We start from the raw sequence: 17,690 nt of genomic DNA on the forward strand, positions 1-17,690 counted from the left end.
ATAAAATGTGTACTTGCTTTGACAGTTTTGATATTTTATCTTCATAGGCTGCAGTGAGCTATCTTTGTTTCCATGGACACTTAAATTTCGTCAAATGCTGAAATGCTACCAAGTTTGAATATCTCGTTCACCTGAAATGAGCTCTGCACAATGGAATTTTCCATACTGAAACATGCTCTCATTCAATATTAGTGTTCCAGTGCTCGGACAGTCCAACACCCAGATCCCCTCTAATTTCAGATCGAGCCCATCCTGTATTCGAAGTAAAGTGCCAAGTGGGTGGGTGGGAAATCTAATTTGACTAAGAAGACTTTGATCATGATGAAATGTGGGGTTTTTATCATGAAGTTATTTAAAGGTTAGTCATTGTTAATATTTATTCCCATATAGTTTCCATAACATATCATATCATAATATATCATAACATATCATCTATATACCATACTTTTCTTGCAAGTTGTAAACTTTGTGAACATAGTAAAACATTATCTAAGTGTATGAATGAGGAACAGATTTCCTGAGTTATATAATCAGTGCTCATTTGGCTTCAACATACATGAGATTATAGCAGCGGAAGAACAACAATACCATTTCCAAGTGTCTATCACACATTCCATTATTTCATAGTTCAAATCTACCACTTTTGCCAATTAGAAGATAACAAAATATTGAAGAAATAAAACCTGTATTTTTTCATGTTTTTATCAAACAAATCAGCTGAAACAATCTACTGGGGACCAGAACTGTTCCAGCAGTTATTGCCACCAGCTCAATGATGCATGACTGTCTGATCAGACTTGGCTAAGGTGTAACAAAAAACTGTTAATTGATTACCTTATTGTTGTAATCAGGTGAATTTAGGCCAAGGGCACAATGTTTGTAGAGGTTTTATAAAAAAAAAATAAAGGGATCAAAGGTGGTCCAGACATGGTTAGAGGTTTTGATTAAAACTGTCACCCTTTGGCAAAAGGGAGATAAAAAGAATGACTAACCAAACATTGTACTTTTAATTCATGCATAGCAATTGCAGCATTGTGTCACAAGCAACAAAAAATAATAGTGCCTTTTTGGGCACAAGATACTGGAATCAGGGCTTGTGATTTCTTTTAAGTCATAAGCCCTGTGCCTGTATGTACAACAAATTATTCAAGTACTGTGTTCAGTCATTATCTACCAGTATTCATTAAAATTAATTTTATTTTCAAATTAACAGTTCATTGATTAAATAACAAAATGTGTATTTGCTTAAATTGTGTTCATTTTGTCATTAATTCAATCTCAGAATAAATTAAAGCATCATGTTTTTACACTAGCAGCTGTCAAGGACTTTGCATTGCAATTCAGTAGTCAACCATAAACTTTGAATGTCTGACTGCTAAATATGTTGTTTTCAAATGGATTACAATTACAATCTAACATGTTCTATCATCTGGCTGACATAGGACAAAAATCTGCAGGAAACCAGCAATCCTAAGATGCAACACTCTAGACCAAGTTATCACCGCAAGCGAAGTGACATCTTCACTAGCCAAGGTTCCGATATAATAACCCTATCTACACCTTGGCATATAAAGCAGATATTTCTGTGCTTCGGCTCTGTGAATTTAATTGGATCCAGCAGCAACCAATGCATCGAATCAAATTGTCTCTGTTCCTACGTGATCGATACTAGGGGAGCATACAACTTGAATGGACTGATAAATAAGCACTTTTCCAGTGCCGGTCCATTTTTGCACAAATATCTTTCACTCAAATAAACTTGTAATAGCTTCTCTCTTACGTATAGTCATACGTTCAATGTTAAACTTACAAAGTATCCTTTTTAGGTCAACTGCCACCACCATTTTCAGCCAATGTACAATGCCCCATGCTAATGGTTAGTTGGAATTACATACTAAGGGAGGCAACACATGAAATCCAATAGATGTCACTAGGACAAAGCACCAATACAGCTGTTTGAACTGCCAAGGTGAAGATAGGGTTGTCGGAACCTTGGCTAGCGAAGATCGCAAAATGAGGCATCAATCCAAAACACATTACACGGATTAACTCTACTTTAAAGTGAGAATTGAATTAACAGGTCTTATAGACTTGAAACTGGGATCATAGCAAAACTTTCATAACTAATTGACTTTATACATGTACCAGAGGTTTCAAAAGAATTTCAGGTTGAGGAATTCTTGACTCTTCCAGACTTTATCTCAAAGTTCCTGACATAAACACACCAGTACCTTGCATTCAAAAGTATAGTGAGTGTGCCAGGTGTGTGTGTGTGCTTTGGATTATTTAACATAGCTTTAATAATTTTTCAATCATATCGTAGATGTCTGCAGTGTGGCTGTTTATAGTGATGTCTAGCAAGGAGACATCATGCCGCAGACATATAGCATCATGTCACACCCAGTCCTGACAACAGGCCAACCAGTCCTAACATTAACTTCTTAATGCTGAGCACCAAGCAAGGCAGGTGTTAGTACCATTTTTATAAGTCTTTGGTATGACTCAGCCAGGGTTTGAACCCACGACCACCCGCTTCCGAGGCGGATGCTCTAACCACTAGGCATAGACAGGATAGAAAGGAAAATTAAAAGCACATCCTAATATTAATACCTGTATCAGGACTGAGTTTTAAGCCATTAATATCAATCTAAAATGAAAATATTTTTCAGTAAATAGAATATTAAGCTTTAACATTATACACGTAAAATGATTTTAAAAACGTTTCCCCATTAACAATATTAAAAACAAACTTAAACCACAACAATAAAATTATTGGTTACAATCCCAATTTGATCACATAAAATGCTGTATAGTTTTCTCTTCCAATCAAATAGCAACATCATTCCAACCAAAGAAACTTGTGTTGGTAAGCACTTAGCATCACACTGTGAATTACCATCACTAATTAAGTAAAGAAAGAATGAGTATGTGTGTGTGTGTGTGTGTGTGATTTAGATTTTTAACATAGCTTTAACAATTTTTCAGTCATATCGCCACAATGTCTGCAGTGTGGCAGTTTACAGTGATGTCTAGTACTGGGGCATCATGCGCAGACATGTAGCATGATGTCCCACCCAGTCACATTATCCTGACACCAGGCCAACCAATCCTAACACTGACCTCTTAATGCTGAGCGCCAAGCAAGGCTGCTGTTAGTATCATTTTTGTAAGTCTTTAGGATGACTCGGCCGGGGTTCGAACCCGCGACCTACCGCATCCGAGGCAAACGCTCTAACCACTAGGCTACTGAAGTGGTACAAGAATGAATGAAAAATGTACCAAGCAGGACAAAATAAACTAATTCAGAATAAACATGCAAATTAGTAAATAGTTTTAAATGCCTTAATTGTTGACCACATGGAATAAAGGTTGGATATAATTTTCGCTCTATAGAAAAACTTTAAAAAATCTGGTATATGCAATGTACCTTGAAGCTTTAGACTGTATTCAGGATTAATTCACATATGATTTAGGTACTTATATATCAACAATCAAATGGAACTTCTGTCTTTTTTTCTTTTTTTTAATTCCGTTTGCTGCCTCATTTTCAACACAAGTATGCTTCCAGAAAAATTAAAAGATTCTGCCAACCTAATTTTAGGACTTGACATACTTGTATGCACTCTTTTTACAATCCTCTACTGACACTCTGCATTATAGAAATCATATGTATATAATAACAGCAAGTAATATTACGGTATATTGTATCAGACCGAGAAGTCACTGATTAAATTCATAATTTATATTTGTGGCATCATTTAATTTAAACACCACTGTAACAAAACAGAGTATAGTTTATTTACCACTGCTTATATACAAACTCAATAGAACATAGTTTCTCAAAGCATGTCAGAGTGGCAATCGAAGGGGCATTCTTTTTCACAAGATAATTACAATGAAAAGAATTAACGTCACCTTATCACTCTAAATGGAGGAAAATGAGGAACATCATTGGGGTACATTACAAAGAGAAATGACATGTCCTCTGAGAATTTCACACTTATTTGACCTGGAAGCTAACCTCAAGTTCCTCCTCTTTATTTATACTTTATTCTTTTTCATTAAACCGATTTAATCCCAATATTAGGGTCTGTGCTGGATGCGCAACTGTGGGAATTGCATTTATTTCTATAAAAAAATCTGACAAATTAATATTTACAAGCACTACCTTTAATTCTTCATCAAAATACCTCATATATTTGGAAAATCCCCACCCACCCACCCAAAATGTTAAATTCTAAAATAGATCCTACAACAAGTTGTGTACATAACTGACTTTTGGAGAGAGACTAATAGACTAGTCAAATCTGTTTCTGCATTTACTGCATTGTATCTTTACCTTCATTTCAGCTTGTGCAACCTTCAGCTGTTCATTAAGTAGACTGTACTTGGCACTTTCTTCTTTTCTAAGTGCTCGCTCTTTTTTCAGCTCTGGACTCCAAAATGTTTTAATGCTATTCATGGTGGAACTAAGTTTATCCTTAGCTGAATCAACATCTGCTTGTAATTTGGCACATTCTTTATTAAGGTCAGTTATCTGGGACTGGAGTTCTAATATAAGTGAATCTCTACTTAAGGTTTTGAATTCTTGGGACTGATTCAATTGTTGTTGCAATTCCTGTCGATCTGATGACCTTGACCTTCCTACACTAAAGTGATGGTCCCTTTCCAGGGACCGTGCCCCCATGTGGGGATACTGTTCCCTGTCCAGTGATCGATCACGTGCATATACTGTTGGTACTGCTCTATGATCTCGTCCAATTGGCATTGTCCTAGAAACTGCATCCGAGTCCACTGGCATTAGCAACTGAAGTCGCTCAAACTGTCTGTTTAGATCCTGATCACTAGAAAATAGTCCTGAACACTCTCCTTTTTCCAAAGACCTGTGTCGCGTAGAAGCTCTTGTATTTGTTGTATTTGACTGTGAAGTGTGTACTGGACTTTGAAAAGGACTCCTTTGATTACTTGATGACAGCGATGTGGATAAAGAGTTGTAACCCATTGATTCCGACATGTAGCCCTGCTGCTGTTGACCCAAGTTGTATGCGGCGCTTATAGACTGAAGGGTCTCCATTGGAAGATCCAGTGGACTACCTCTCATTTCCTGGTTACTTGAGGTGTTCGAAACCCAAAATCTTTCCCCAGAACTAGAAGGAGTTGGCCGTGTTGGACTCGACTTGGGCTGCATAAGAGAGTCCATTTGTGGCTGATGACCAGATGAAAACATACTTTTAGGTAGTGAAGAATATGCTGGTGAGGAAGACGCTGTCCCATTTTTGCTCTTTCCTGAACTCAGTGATGCAATATCCTTGGCACTGGGTGACTTTTTCTTTCTTCTGAACATTTTTAAGTTAATGGGGTGTCACAAAAGAGAGAAGCTGATTTTATATCAATATCAAAAACACAGTAGTTCAGTCATTGTTTAAAAATTGGCTTCATAAACCTATATGCGATACCAATATAAAAGTTTCGAAAGATACCACTTCGATCCTTCTCAATTATCCACATCAGCGATACAATGAATAAATCCAAAGAAAGTTACAATACTATACGCTGTATGCCTATAGTATAATGCCAGTTTTGCTCACGTAATACATTGTGTTTCGAAATAATTCTACAGTTCGAAATTAAATTATTTACATCTCTAAATCGTATCAACGTTTGCCATTCTGTCCATGTTTTGAAGTGAACGGAGAGGCACCTTTCATGTCCCCTGTTGCAGATTCCATACAGCCGGTTAGCAGGTGAGCCGAATTCATCATTGCTGCTGAAGCTGACCTCCTCACGACCGTCCACCGGAAGAATATTAACTATGTGCATCTGCTGACTTTGCAACAACTACATGGTAATTTAAGTGAAACTTTCTGCACTAGAATATTTCTCTAAAAAAGATGGATAAGCCTATATGCAAAAAGATGCATAATCCATCACATATATTGCACTTAAGTCATGTTATTCATAAATTATGCGCCATCTACTTCCGGAAAAGTTTTCGTCGGTGATGTCTATTTTATTACTAATAATAGTTACGAAACGAACTAAATCTAAAAACGTAGGAGGATGCCGATAAAGATTGAGTGACATAGAGATGTTTTCGTTCCTTTCATATAGTTGTTAACGGGCTTGTTGGCATGATGGATACATAGTGGTTAACTTAGATTATTTGCATCATAAACGCATGAGTACCCACACAATTAAGGGCAAGAGCCACCACCACCCGCCCGATTTCACTTCTAAACATCTTTTGGCATACATCCATACAACTTATTAGCTGACCACTAAATGTTTGCCCCAACCCAGGAAAAAATTCAGTGGGCTCACATGCCTAGACAGGTTGTTGTTGACTGAGTTTGTTAACATATTGTACACATAATTTTAGTGAGTTCGTTGACATCCTGGACACTTCATATCTCGTCTAATTTTGTGTGGCCTACAACTTTTAGTTACGCAGTAGCTAAATTATGAAATTCTCCCACACTAATTTATGAAAACACTCAGATTTTAACAAAAATATTAAATCCCTTTTAAAGAATTGGTCTGGGAGCCTCTTGTGTAAACACTTTACATGAAAGCACAGGTAAATACAATGCAATACAATTTTTAAAAAAATGCATACCTATCTAAATTTTAAAACCAATGCAATAGGAAACACATTTTTTTTATGGCCTAAAGAAAAAATACATAAATTGTCAATGCTTAATATCAAAATCAAGCGCATTAACATTTATGTATATTTCAATTATCCAATGTTTGTCTCTCAAAGGTAATAATATATTTATCATAATTTATATAAAACTTATCGATTTTCTTGCCTAAGTACCTCCGTGCATTTTTCATGGGTGATAAGGAATTTTACGGGAATGCAGAAACTCTCAAAAAACGTTGCTTGCAAGAAAACAAAAGCTTGATGGGTAACTTGTATTCACATTTGGAACTTTCTGAGATATAACTGGCTACATAATAACAAATATAAATTCGAAGTAACATAATAAACGTTTCGTTAAAAATATAAGGACGATACCGTTTTATGTCGAAATCTGGGAGCTTTTATAGCAGAGCTGCCAAACTTACTTTTGTATTGTACAGTTTATCCAAGTCACGTAACATACTATTATTGGTGTAAAACTGACATTTAAATAGCAGAAAACTTGTATGTTAATGCTCCCCACATGGTCAGGTTCAGATCGCGGAAAACTCGCAAATGATGGTATGATAAAGCGCGAAATTCAAACATCGAAAACAACCGTCAGATTGAGTTGGATGGAACCCAAAGTATGTTGTTTTGGACAGGTAATACATTCATTTGTTTTAAAAAGTAATCTATTTTTGTCAGATATTAATAAAATATGCCCGCCAGTTTCTGCGAATACTTAAGTTCAGTTATATTCAGTTTAATACTACTCCAAAACAATTGTTTTCAACTCTTCTGGTAAAGACCATATGACTGGCAATACAGAATAGAGGAGAACTCGCCCTGGGAGAACTCATCCCAGGTGTTAGGAGAAGTCACCCCATGGTGGTCGGAGAAGTCGCCCCACTTCGCCTGGAGAAGTCACCCCAAGGATCATTATGAGATGTCGCCACATGGTTGTTAAGGCTTTACTTATTGTTGTTTTTTTCTCAACTTAATAACTTATTAAATCTATAACGAAAAGGAAGTGTTATCTGTCCCTTTTGCTCTGCTCTTCAAATCATTAGATGCATTTTATTTGGAAAAATAGAGAGGATGTAAGCATGATGTGATGTCTGCAGTTTTATATATGTAAGGGTTCCAACCTAATAACCTAAGTCATCCTGAGATGACTTTATGGCATGGACGTCTATAACCCGAAATTAACTGAATTGGCGATGCCCGTCAATAAGCCAAAGGGTTATATTATCATCTCTCTAACTGAACAATTTAATCTGATTCTTCATTGAGATTAGCTATCTATTGACAAATGATACTTAAACTCGATAAAAAGCATCATTGATGCCTACTCACAAAATGCGGTCGCTACCAAGTTCATCATCATGGCTAATGCACAGAATTCGGATGGTTTCTGAAAGATTACTTGTACTATGCCCATCATTTAGTTTATTTCTTTTTTGTCAGTGTTTGTAATTTTATTATTTCTCAATAATAACAAACTATTTCAAGTTGAACAAGAAGTTTAAAAAATATTTCACTACTAAATTACCGATGCAAAATAAACAAGATTACGTTATTTTATTATATATAAAAACACCATGATCACACATACATATTGGTGGATATTAGTTTTCTTGATATGAATATTTGCAGAGATAGTGTTATCAATATTTTTTATTACATTTACATCTAAAATTGAAACATGCATACTAGATGCAGTATAAGTAAATTTAATTGTCGGGTGAAAATGATTTAGGCGATCAATACATTTGTTCAGTTCTTCAGTTGAATGTCTCTAGATCATAAATATGTCATCTAAAAATCTGAACCAAAGAGATGGGTTAAACTTTTTGTGTTGAATAAAATCCTTTTCTAATTTATCCATGCAAGGGAAGAGTATGAAGGAGCCATATTGTTACTCATTGCCGTACCAATTATTTGTAGTAATTCATATTATTAAATTGAAAATAATTATTTTCCAAGATAAGTTTTACAATTTTACAAATATCTTCACTAGATAGTTTGTTATTAATAGGATTGTTATCAAGAAAATATTTACACGCCTCAATACCATCTGCATGTGGAATGTTGGTACATGTATATAGTGATGTTGCATCTAATGATACCAGAACTGAAATTATCAGATAGCTGTGGAATAGATTTTAACTTTTTAATGAAAGTAGTCATATCTTTAATGCATGAAGGAAGTGAGTCCATTAACGGTTGTAAAACACTATCAATAATTTTGTATAGGTTTTCAGTATATGAATTACAACCTGATATAATGGGTCTTCCTGGATAATTTAACGGTAAATTATGGTCAAGATTTTTATGAGTTTTGGGTACTATGTAGAATTGAGGTGTACGTATGTTAGAGGGAAAGTATCAAATTCCTCATATACAGAATTATTTTTTTTGCGATCTCATTAATGCATGTTGAAATTTTTTATTTAATTTCTAATTGACATTCAACTTGTTTAACATAATCATCTTGATTCATAATAATAATAGTGTATGACTTATATAGTCCATGCAGCGAAATCAGCCCACTACACTACTAAGATCATGAAAAGTTCCAGCTGCAAAGAGCTCTTCAAGATTACTAACAAGCTAATGTCAAGGAACAAATCAACACCACTTCCAACTACCTTCTCTCCAATCGACCTTCCAGACATGTTTGCAAATTTCTTCCGTGACAAAGTACAAACCATTAGAGATAAGCTTGACACCACCATTTCAATTGACTCATCGTCACCATACATTTGGGATACAGAATTTGAGTGGCAACCATTAGCAGCATTTGAACCTGTCTCTTTGGATTTTGTACGTACAATCCTGATGAAGAGTGCACCAAAGTCATGTGAACTTGATCCAATACCAACATCACTGCTGCTTGAGTGCTTAGATCCAGTATTGCCTTCATTAACTGATGTTATTAATACCTCTCTCTCTCTCTCATCCGGGGAATTCCCATCATTTTTCAAAACTGCCATTGTAAAGCCTCTGCTGAAGAAACCAAAAATCTTAGAAAAGGTTGTTCTATCCCAGCTTGTATCTCATCTAAATTCAAACAGTGTTTTTAGCAATGTACAATCTGCATATCGCCCTTGCCACAGTACTGAAACTACTCTTCTAAAAGTAGTTAATGACATTCTCTCTGCATTGGATAGCGGAAAGATTACAGTCCTCACCCTCCTTGATTTGTCTGCAGCATTTGACACAATAGACCATGATATATTACTTCACCGTCTCCAGCATGTATTTGGCATTCATGATACAGCCTTACTGTTGTTCAAGTCCTACTTGGTCAACAGGACACAAATTGTATCTGCAAATGGAATACACTCCAACCCAGTTGATCTATGTTGTGGTGTTCAACAAGGATCTGTTCTTGGACCTGTTCTCTTCATTCTGTACACTCAGTCGCTCTCAAGTGTCATAGATCATCATCCAGTGTCTCATCAATTGTATGCTGATGACATGTAAATATACAACTCTAGCCACCCAACTGAAGTTGATGCTACCATCCAAGGTGTAGAGTGGTGCATTTCTGATGTGAAATCATGGATGACTTGTAACAAGCTGCAGATGAATGATGATAAAACTGAGGCCATTCTGATCACAACACAAAGACTTTCTCATTCACATCCTTTAACTAAAACAATAAATATCAGCAATGCCAACATTAAATTCACACAATCAGTACAAAACCTAGGTGTTACTCTGGACAGTACTCTCACATTGCACCAACATGTCATGAACATATGCAAGGCTGCATATCTTGAGCTGAGATGCATCAGCTCAATTCGCAAATATCTTTCAGTTGATGCCACTAAAACACTTGTGTGTTCATTAGTACTTTCTAGACTGGACTATTGTAACTCAATTCTGTCTGGTTCATCTCAATATCTACTCCAGAAACTTCAAAAAGTTCAAACACAGCTGCTCACATCATACTTAGAGTACCATAATCAGAGCACACCTCCCTGCTGCTCTATACCCTACACTGGCTATCCATTCGATCCAGAATCAAACACAAAATTTGTTCTCTGTGCTACATTTCACTGTCGGACTCTCGTCCAACATACCTATCTGACCTTACCCATGTGTACACACCAGCAAGATACTTATGCTCCTCTTCTGACGATCGTATACTCATTATTCCAAGTATGAAAACAAAGTCATATGGACAGGGTTCTTTTGCATACCAGGGCCCAGCAATGTGGAATGAATTGCCCACTGAACTTAGACACAAAGACACAGTGATCACATTCAAGAGGGCTCTCAAAACTCACTTATTTCGACTGCAAGAACAAACTTAAAGACCTAATGTTTCCTACCTTAAATATTCTCAGCATGTTTTTTTCTAATTTCATGGTGTTTGTGTTTGTAATCATATGATTATATATGTTTTTTTATCTTATAGGTGTTGTCTAATGTTGTAAAGCACTTAGAGATTCTAAAGATTAGGTGCTATAATAAGTCCTCAATATTATTATTATTATCTTTGGCAAGCACAGTAGGATAAAGAATCCCATTATATTGATTGTTATGGCTCTATGGTCATAAACTAAGTAACAGAAAGAAGCAAAGCAAACAAGTTTTGTTTTCTTAACAAATAATTTAATTATCAGTGTTATTAATGAAAATGTGAGATGAACTTACAGCATTAATAAGTGAATCCAAAATAATCCTGATAAAGTTCTGTGAAAGTCCAAAAGAATGAAAGTTGGATATAGATTTCAAAACCGGGAATTGACTGGTTTGCCTAGAATTGTAATGTTGTCAAAATGGTGTAATCCCAAACTCCTTTAAATAAATCACAACAGTTCCGGAATAATATTATTATCCAAATAATGAGCACTTTCCATTTCCACTGAACAGTCCAAACATGTATTTTTCCTCTCGAATAATATCTAAGTACAACATAAAACATGCCTGCAGACTTAAAACAGGAACACACAAAAATCAGAAAGACTCCAAATTAGAAAAGAATGTGTTCAAATTCTCTCCTTCTATACACATTCTATTATGACTGTATTTCACATCATACCACATGTGACAGATCTTACTACTCAACTTATTCTCAATTTGCCTATTCATGTGACCTAGCCCAACCAATGGGAAGGTGCAGAATTCTTCTAGAACCTTCGAAACCCCATCAGCCAATGAGAAATTAATTCAAAGTCATCATTGTCTTATTATTAAGATTATTAGTAGTAACTGTCAACACATTTCCAATTTATTAGAATACAAACATTTCTGATTGGACAGCCAACAATGCAAAAATGTCAGTAATATCAAACTATTTATACAATGTCTAAATCAAACTATTTGTACAACAATGTCATTAATTAATCTCAAACTATTTTTACAATAGCTAATATCAAACTATTTGTACAACAATGTCATTAATTAATCTCAAACTATTTATACAATGTCTAATATCAAACTATTTGTACAACAATGTCAGTAGTATCAAACTTTTTGCAATGTCATTAATATCAAACTATTTATATAGCAGTCTGTAATATCCATCTATACAGCAATGTAAACAACATCAAACTATTTATACAACAATGTCAATAATATGAAACTATACAGCAGTGTCAATAATATTAAATTATTTATATGGCAGTGTCTGTAATATCAGACTACACAACAATGTCAATAACATCAAACTATTTATACAGAAATTTCAATAATATCAAACTATACAACAGTGTCAATAATATCAAACTATACAACAGTGTCAATAATATCAAACTATACAACAGTGTACACAATATCAAGCTATTTATATAGCAGTGTCTAATATCCAGCTATACAGCAATGTAAACAACATTGAACTATTTATACAGCAATGTCAATAATATCAAACTATACAACAGTGTCAATAATATCAAACTATACAACAGTGTCAATAATATCAAACTATACAACAGTGTCAATAATATCAAACTATACAACAGTGTCAATAATATCAAACTATACAACAGTGTCATTAATATCAAACTATACAACAGTGTCAATAACATCAGACTATACAACATTGTCATTAATATCAAACTATACAACAGTGTCAGTAATATCAAACTATACAGCAGTGTCAGTAATATCAAACTATACAATAGTGTCAGTAATATCAAACTATACAACAGTGTCAATAATATCAAACTATACAACAGTGTCAATACTATCAAACTATTTATACAGCAATGTCAGTAATATCAAATTATACAGCAGTGTCAATAATATCAAACTATACAATAGTGTCAATAATATCAAACTATACAATAGTGTCAATAATATCAAACTATACAACAGTGTCAATAATATCAAACTATACAACAGTGTACACAATATCAAGCTATTTATATAGCAGTGTCTAATATCCAGCTATACAGCAATGTAAACAACATTGAACTATTTATACAGCAATGTCAGTAATATCAAACTATACAACAGTGTCAATAATATCAAACTATACAACAGTGTCAATAATATCAAACTATACAACAGTGTCAATAATATCAAACTATACAACAGTGTCATTAATATCAAACTATACAACAGTGTCAATAACATCAGACTATACAACATTGTCATTAATATCAAACTATACAACAGTGTCAGTAATATCAAACTATACAACAGTGTCAATAATATCAAACTATACAGCAGTGTCAGTAATATCAAACTATACAATAGTGTCAGTAATATCAAACTATACAACAGTGTCAATAATATCAAACTATACAACAGTGTCAATACTATCAAACTATTTATACAGCAATGTCAGTAATATCAAATTATACAGCAGTGTCAATAATATCAAACTATACAATAGTGTCAATAATATCAAACTATACAATAGTGTCAATAATATCAAACTATACAACAGTGTCAATAATATCAAACTATACAACAGTGTACACAATATCAAGCTATTTATATAGCAGTGTCTAATATCCAGCTATACAGCAATGTAAACAACATTGAACTATTTATACAGCAATGTCAATAATATCAAACTATACAACAGTGTCAATAATATCAAACTATACAACAGTGTCAATAATATCAAACTATACAACAGTGTCAGTAATATCAAACTATACAACAGTGTCAATAATATCAAACTATACAACAGTGTCAATAAAATCAGACTATACAACATTGTCATTAATATCAAACTATACAACAGTGTCAGTAATATCAAACTATACAACAGTGTCAATAATATCAAACTATACAGCAGTGTCAGTAATATCAAACTATACAATAGTGTCAATAATATCAAACTATACAACAGTGTCAATAATATCAAACTATACGACAGTGTCAATACTATCAAACTATTTTTACAGCAATGTCAGTAATATCAAATTATACAGCAGTGTCAATAATATCAAACTATACAATACAATAGTGTCAATAATATCAAACTATACAACAGTGTCATTAATATCAAACTATACAATAGTGTCAATACTATCAAACTATTTATATAGCAGTGTCTAATATCCATCTATACAGCATTGTAAACAACATTGAACTATTTATACAGCAATGTCAATAATATCAAACTACAGCAGTGTCAGTAATATCAAACTATACAACAGTGTCAATAATATCAAACTGTACAACAGTGTCAATAAAATCAGACTATACAACATTGTCATTAATATCAAACTATACAACAGTGTCAGTAATATCAAACTATACAACAGTGTCAATAATATCAAACTATACAGCAGTGTCAGTAATATCAAACTATACAATAGTGTCAATAATATCAAACTATACAACAGTGTCAATAATATCAAACTATACGACAGTGTCAATACTATCAAACTATTTATACAGCAATGTCAGTAATATCAAATTATACAGCAGTGTCAATAATATCAAACTATACAATAGTGTCAATAATATCAAACTATACAACAGTGTCATTAATATCAAACTATACAATAGTGTCAATACTATCAAACTATTTATATAGCAGTGTCTAATATCCATCTATACAGCATTGTAAACAACATTGAACTATTTATACAGCAATGTCAATAATATCAAACTACAGCAGTGTCAATAATATCAAACTATACAACAGTGTCAATAATATCAAACTATACAACAGTGTCAGTAATATCAAACTATACAACAGTGTCACTAATATCAAACTATACAACAGTGTCAATGATATCAAACTATTTATACAGCAATGCTAATAATATCAAATTATTTATACAAAAATGTCAGTGATGTCAAACTATTTATACAGTGTCTGTAATATCAAACTCTGCAGCAGTGTAAACAATATCAAACTATTTAATATACAGCAATGTCAGTAATATCAAGCTATTTATACAGTGTCTGTAATATCAAACTCTACAGCATTCACACAGCCTCCTGTTTGTTTGTATTCCCAAAACTAATTTTAAAAGCTGAAATCATCAAGGATATAAAAAAATACACAGAATGTGGATGTATTGGTGTTTCAAAGTATACAGAAGCTCCATTTGTCAGTAAGCAGACAGACTGCTTCTTATCCATTTCTGGTTTCTAAAACAGTCCATTTCAGTAAAACTGTGTTGTCTTCTGTGTCCAGCATTTTAATTCCTTCTTATTATATTTCTAAAACAATTTGGAATGAGCACATAAATAGGAACAACTCTTGTATACATGTGTTCAAAGAGAATTATTGAGATTATCAATTATGGTAAGCTACATCATATCTTTTGCTTAAAAACATAGAATGACCATGCAAATATGGTGACCGTGTTGCTAAGAAACTCCCATTTGATTCATAATGCATCAGGTTGATTGGGTTTTTGGACCCCCTTGCAACAATCAGGTTAGAACTTGTAAATCAATGAAAAATATGATTGATTATTCTTTGTACACATTTTATATCCTTGATGCCTTGTGTTTTAAAAATAGGATGGTCTGAGAATACTATGCCTGCATTTTTGGAAAGAAGTTAATCTCCCAATTGCTGGGACATTGTAAATGAAGTAACAAATGTGCATCTCTGTGGGAATAATATGAGGAGTTTAATTTTAAGTGGTGAAACATTTTGTGGTTTCTTCAATATTACAATGTTTAAATAAATATTTAAGTAGCTTTGTTTTTGTGATACTTTTTCAGAATGAGTTCACTGCAGAGGAGCATGAGGCAGTTCAAGCTGCCTTGCGTCAGCGACTTGGACCAGAATTCATCAGCCAGCGGGCTGGAGCTGGAGGACAAAAGGTCATTGTTATTAACCTTCACCTTCATAACGAAATCCATGTTGCTAGTTGGAGATTTTTCATCATGATGTTTGATCATTTACTATCAAATAAAAAGTAAAAGTATTTTTCTAATTCTGAATAATTTTCTTGTGTATCATCTGAACAATTTTTGTGAAGATTGTTTCTTCTTCTGACTTTCTGCTGTTACCTAAATGTGCCTGCTACATCACCTGTCATGTCTTACATCACCTGTCCTGTCTTACATCACCTTTCACGTCTTACATCACCTGGCATGTCTTACATCACCTGGCATGTCTTAGCTGTTGTCAGTTGTTCATTATTCTCAGAATAGTTAATTTCATCTGCATTATTTTTTTTAAAAATTTTATTCAGTTCATATTTTATGTTTTGAATAACTTCTTGTGTCATTCTGTTACTTTTGTTGTTAATATAACTGTTACTTTTGTTGTTATTATAACTGTTACTTTTGTTGTTAATATAACTGTTACTTTTGTTGTTAATATAACTGTTACTTTTGTTGTTAATATAACTGTTACTTTTGTTGTTATTATAACTGTTACTTTTGTTGTTAATATAACTGTTACTTTTGTTGTTAATATAACTGTTACTTTTGTTGTTAATATAACTGTTACTTTTGTTGTTAATATAACTGTTACTTTTGTTGTTATTATAACTGTTACTTTTGTTGTTAATATAACTGTTACTTCTGTTGTTATTATAACTGTTACTTTTGTTGTTAATATAACTGTTACTTTTGTTGTTAATATAACTGTTACTTTTGTTGTTAATATAACTGTTACTTTTGTTGTTATTATAACTGTTACTTTTGTTGTTAATATAACTGTTACTTCTGTTGTTATTATAACTGTTACTTTTGTTGTTAATATAACTGTTACTTTTGTTGTTAATATAACTGTTACTTTTGTTGTTAATATAACTGTTACTTTTGTTGTTAATATAACTGTTACTTTTGTTGTTAATATAACTGTTACTTTTGTTTTTAATATAACTGTTACTTTTGTTGTATGTAACTTTTACTTCTGTTGTTAATGTAACTGCAAATACAGTCATTATCTCCATATGTGTATTTAGTACATATTTTTCTTTACCCACCACTATTAGCAATCTGGTATAAACCATGCTCATGGAATACCTTTCTGACACACCTTTCCACGTGTGTTCTAGTCTCATGCTTGGCCATTGCAAGAAACCTTGCCAGTAGATCCCATGTGTTCGTAGTTCTTAACAAGGTTTTACTAGGCATTCCTTCCCTAGCCACCATGTACCTGCACTGAGAAATGGTGTTATACCCAAAAGAACAGTAACTCACACAAAGTCCAACCACAAGTGGCTTTTGAACAATATCTCATCTCATATAAAAATCTTACTTTGGTAAGAATTTGTATGAAGAAGAGAAGCCATTATAAGATTTGAACAGGCTGTGGGCATAACATTGTCTTAGTTTGGTGCATTCAATGTTAAGCACATAAAGTTGGGATTTTTTTAAACTCTTGACATGTTCTAAAATTTATTTCTTTTTTCAGCTAGCTTATATTGAAGGTTGGAGATTAATCAACTTGGCCAATGAAACTTTTGGATTTAATGGGTGGTCTCACACAGTTACTCATCAAACTATAGGTAAGTCTTAACAAGAATTTCAGAATGTAATACTTGACTATGTACTGTGCCGTATCTAACTGTGTCATAGTTTACCAAATAATGATAATATCTGGCATGATTACAAATGAATGAATGTCAAGTAATTCCTGCCAGTGCCTGTATTGCCTGTATTTTATGCA

The 17,690-nt window shown here is 33.4% G+C and overlaps 2 protein-coding genes across 6 annotated transcripts in view; one reads left to right on the forward strand and one right to left on the reverse strand.

Moving 5' to 3' along the window:
* LOC149788580 (ELKS/Rab6-interacting/CAST family member 1-like) overlaps window positions 1–5,959 on the reverse strand; it is a 105,004-nt gene extending 99,045 nt beyond the window's left edge. For all 3 annotated transcript variants that reach the window (XR_016424172.1, XR_016424171.1, XM_089974628.1), the window contains exon 1: window positions 4,340–5,959. Coding sequence is in view for 1 of the 3 variants with exons in the window: in XM_089974628.1 (XP_089830754.1) it covers window positions 4,340–5,344 (1,005 nt within the window). In the remaining 2 variants the exon portion in view is untranslated. The remainder of the gene's footprint in view (window positions 1–4,339) is intronic.
* A 1,093-nt stretch (window positions 5,960–7,052) lies between these two features.
* LOC149788581 (uncharacterized) overlaps window positions 7,053–17,690 on the forward strand; it is a 50,422-nt gene continuing 39,784 nt past the window's right edge. For all 3 annotated transcript variants that reach the window (XM_089974632.1, XM_089974634.1, XM_089974633.1), the window contains exons 1-3: window positions 7,053–7,290; window positions 15,788–15,889; window positions 17,436–17,529. In XM_089974632.1, the coding sequence (XP_089830758.1) occupies window positions 7,153–7,290; window positions 15,788–15,889; window positions 17,436–17,529 (334 nt within the window). In that variant the 5' untranslated portion in view covers window positions 7,053–7,152. The remainder of the gene's footprint in view (window positions 7,291–15,787; window positions 15,890–17,435; window positions 17,530–17,690) is intronic.

Source organism: Sinohyriopsis cumingii, chromosome 11 (genome assembly GCF_028554795.1).
Source record: "Sinohyriopsis cumingii isolate HCF-2022 chromosome 11, ASM2855479v2, whole genome shotgun sequence".
Lineage (NCBI taxonomy): Eukaryota > Metazoa > Mollusca > Bivalvia > Unionida > Unionidae > Sinohyriopsis > Sinohyriopsis cumingii.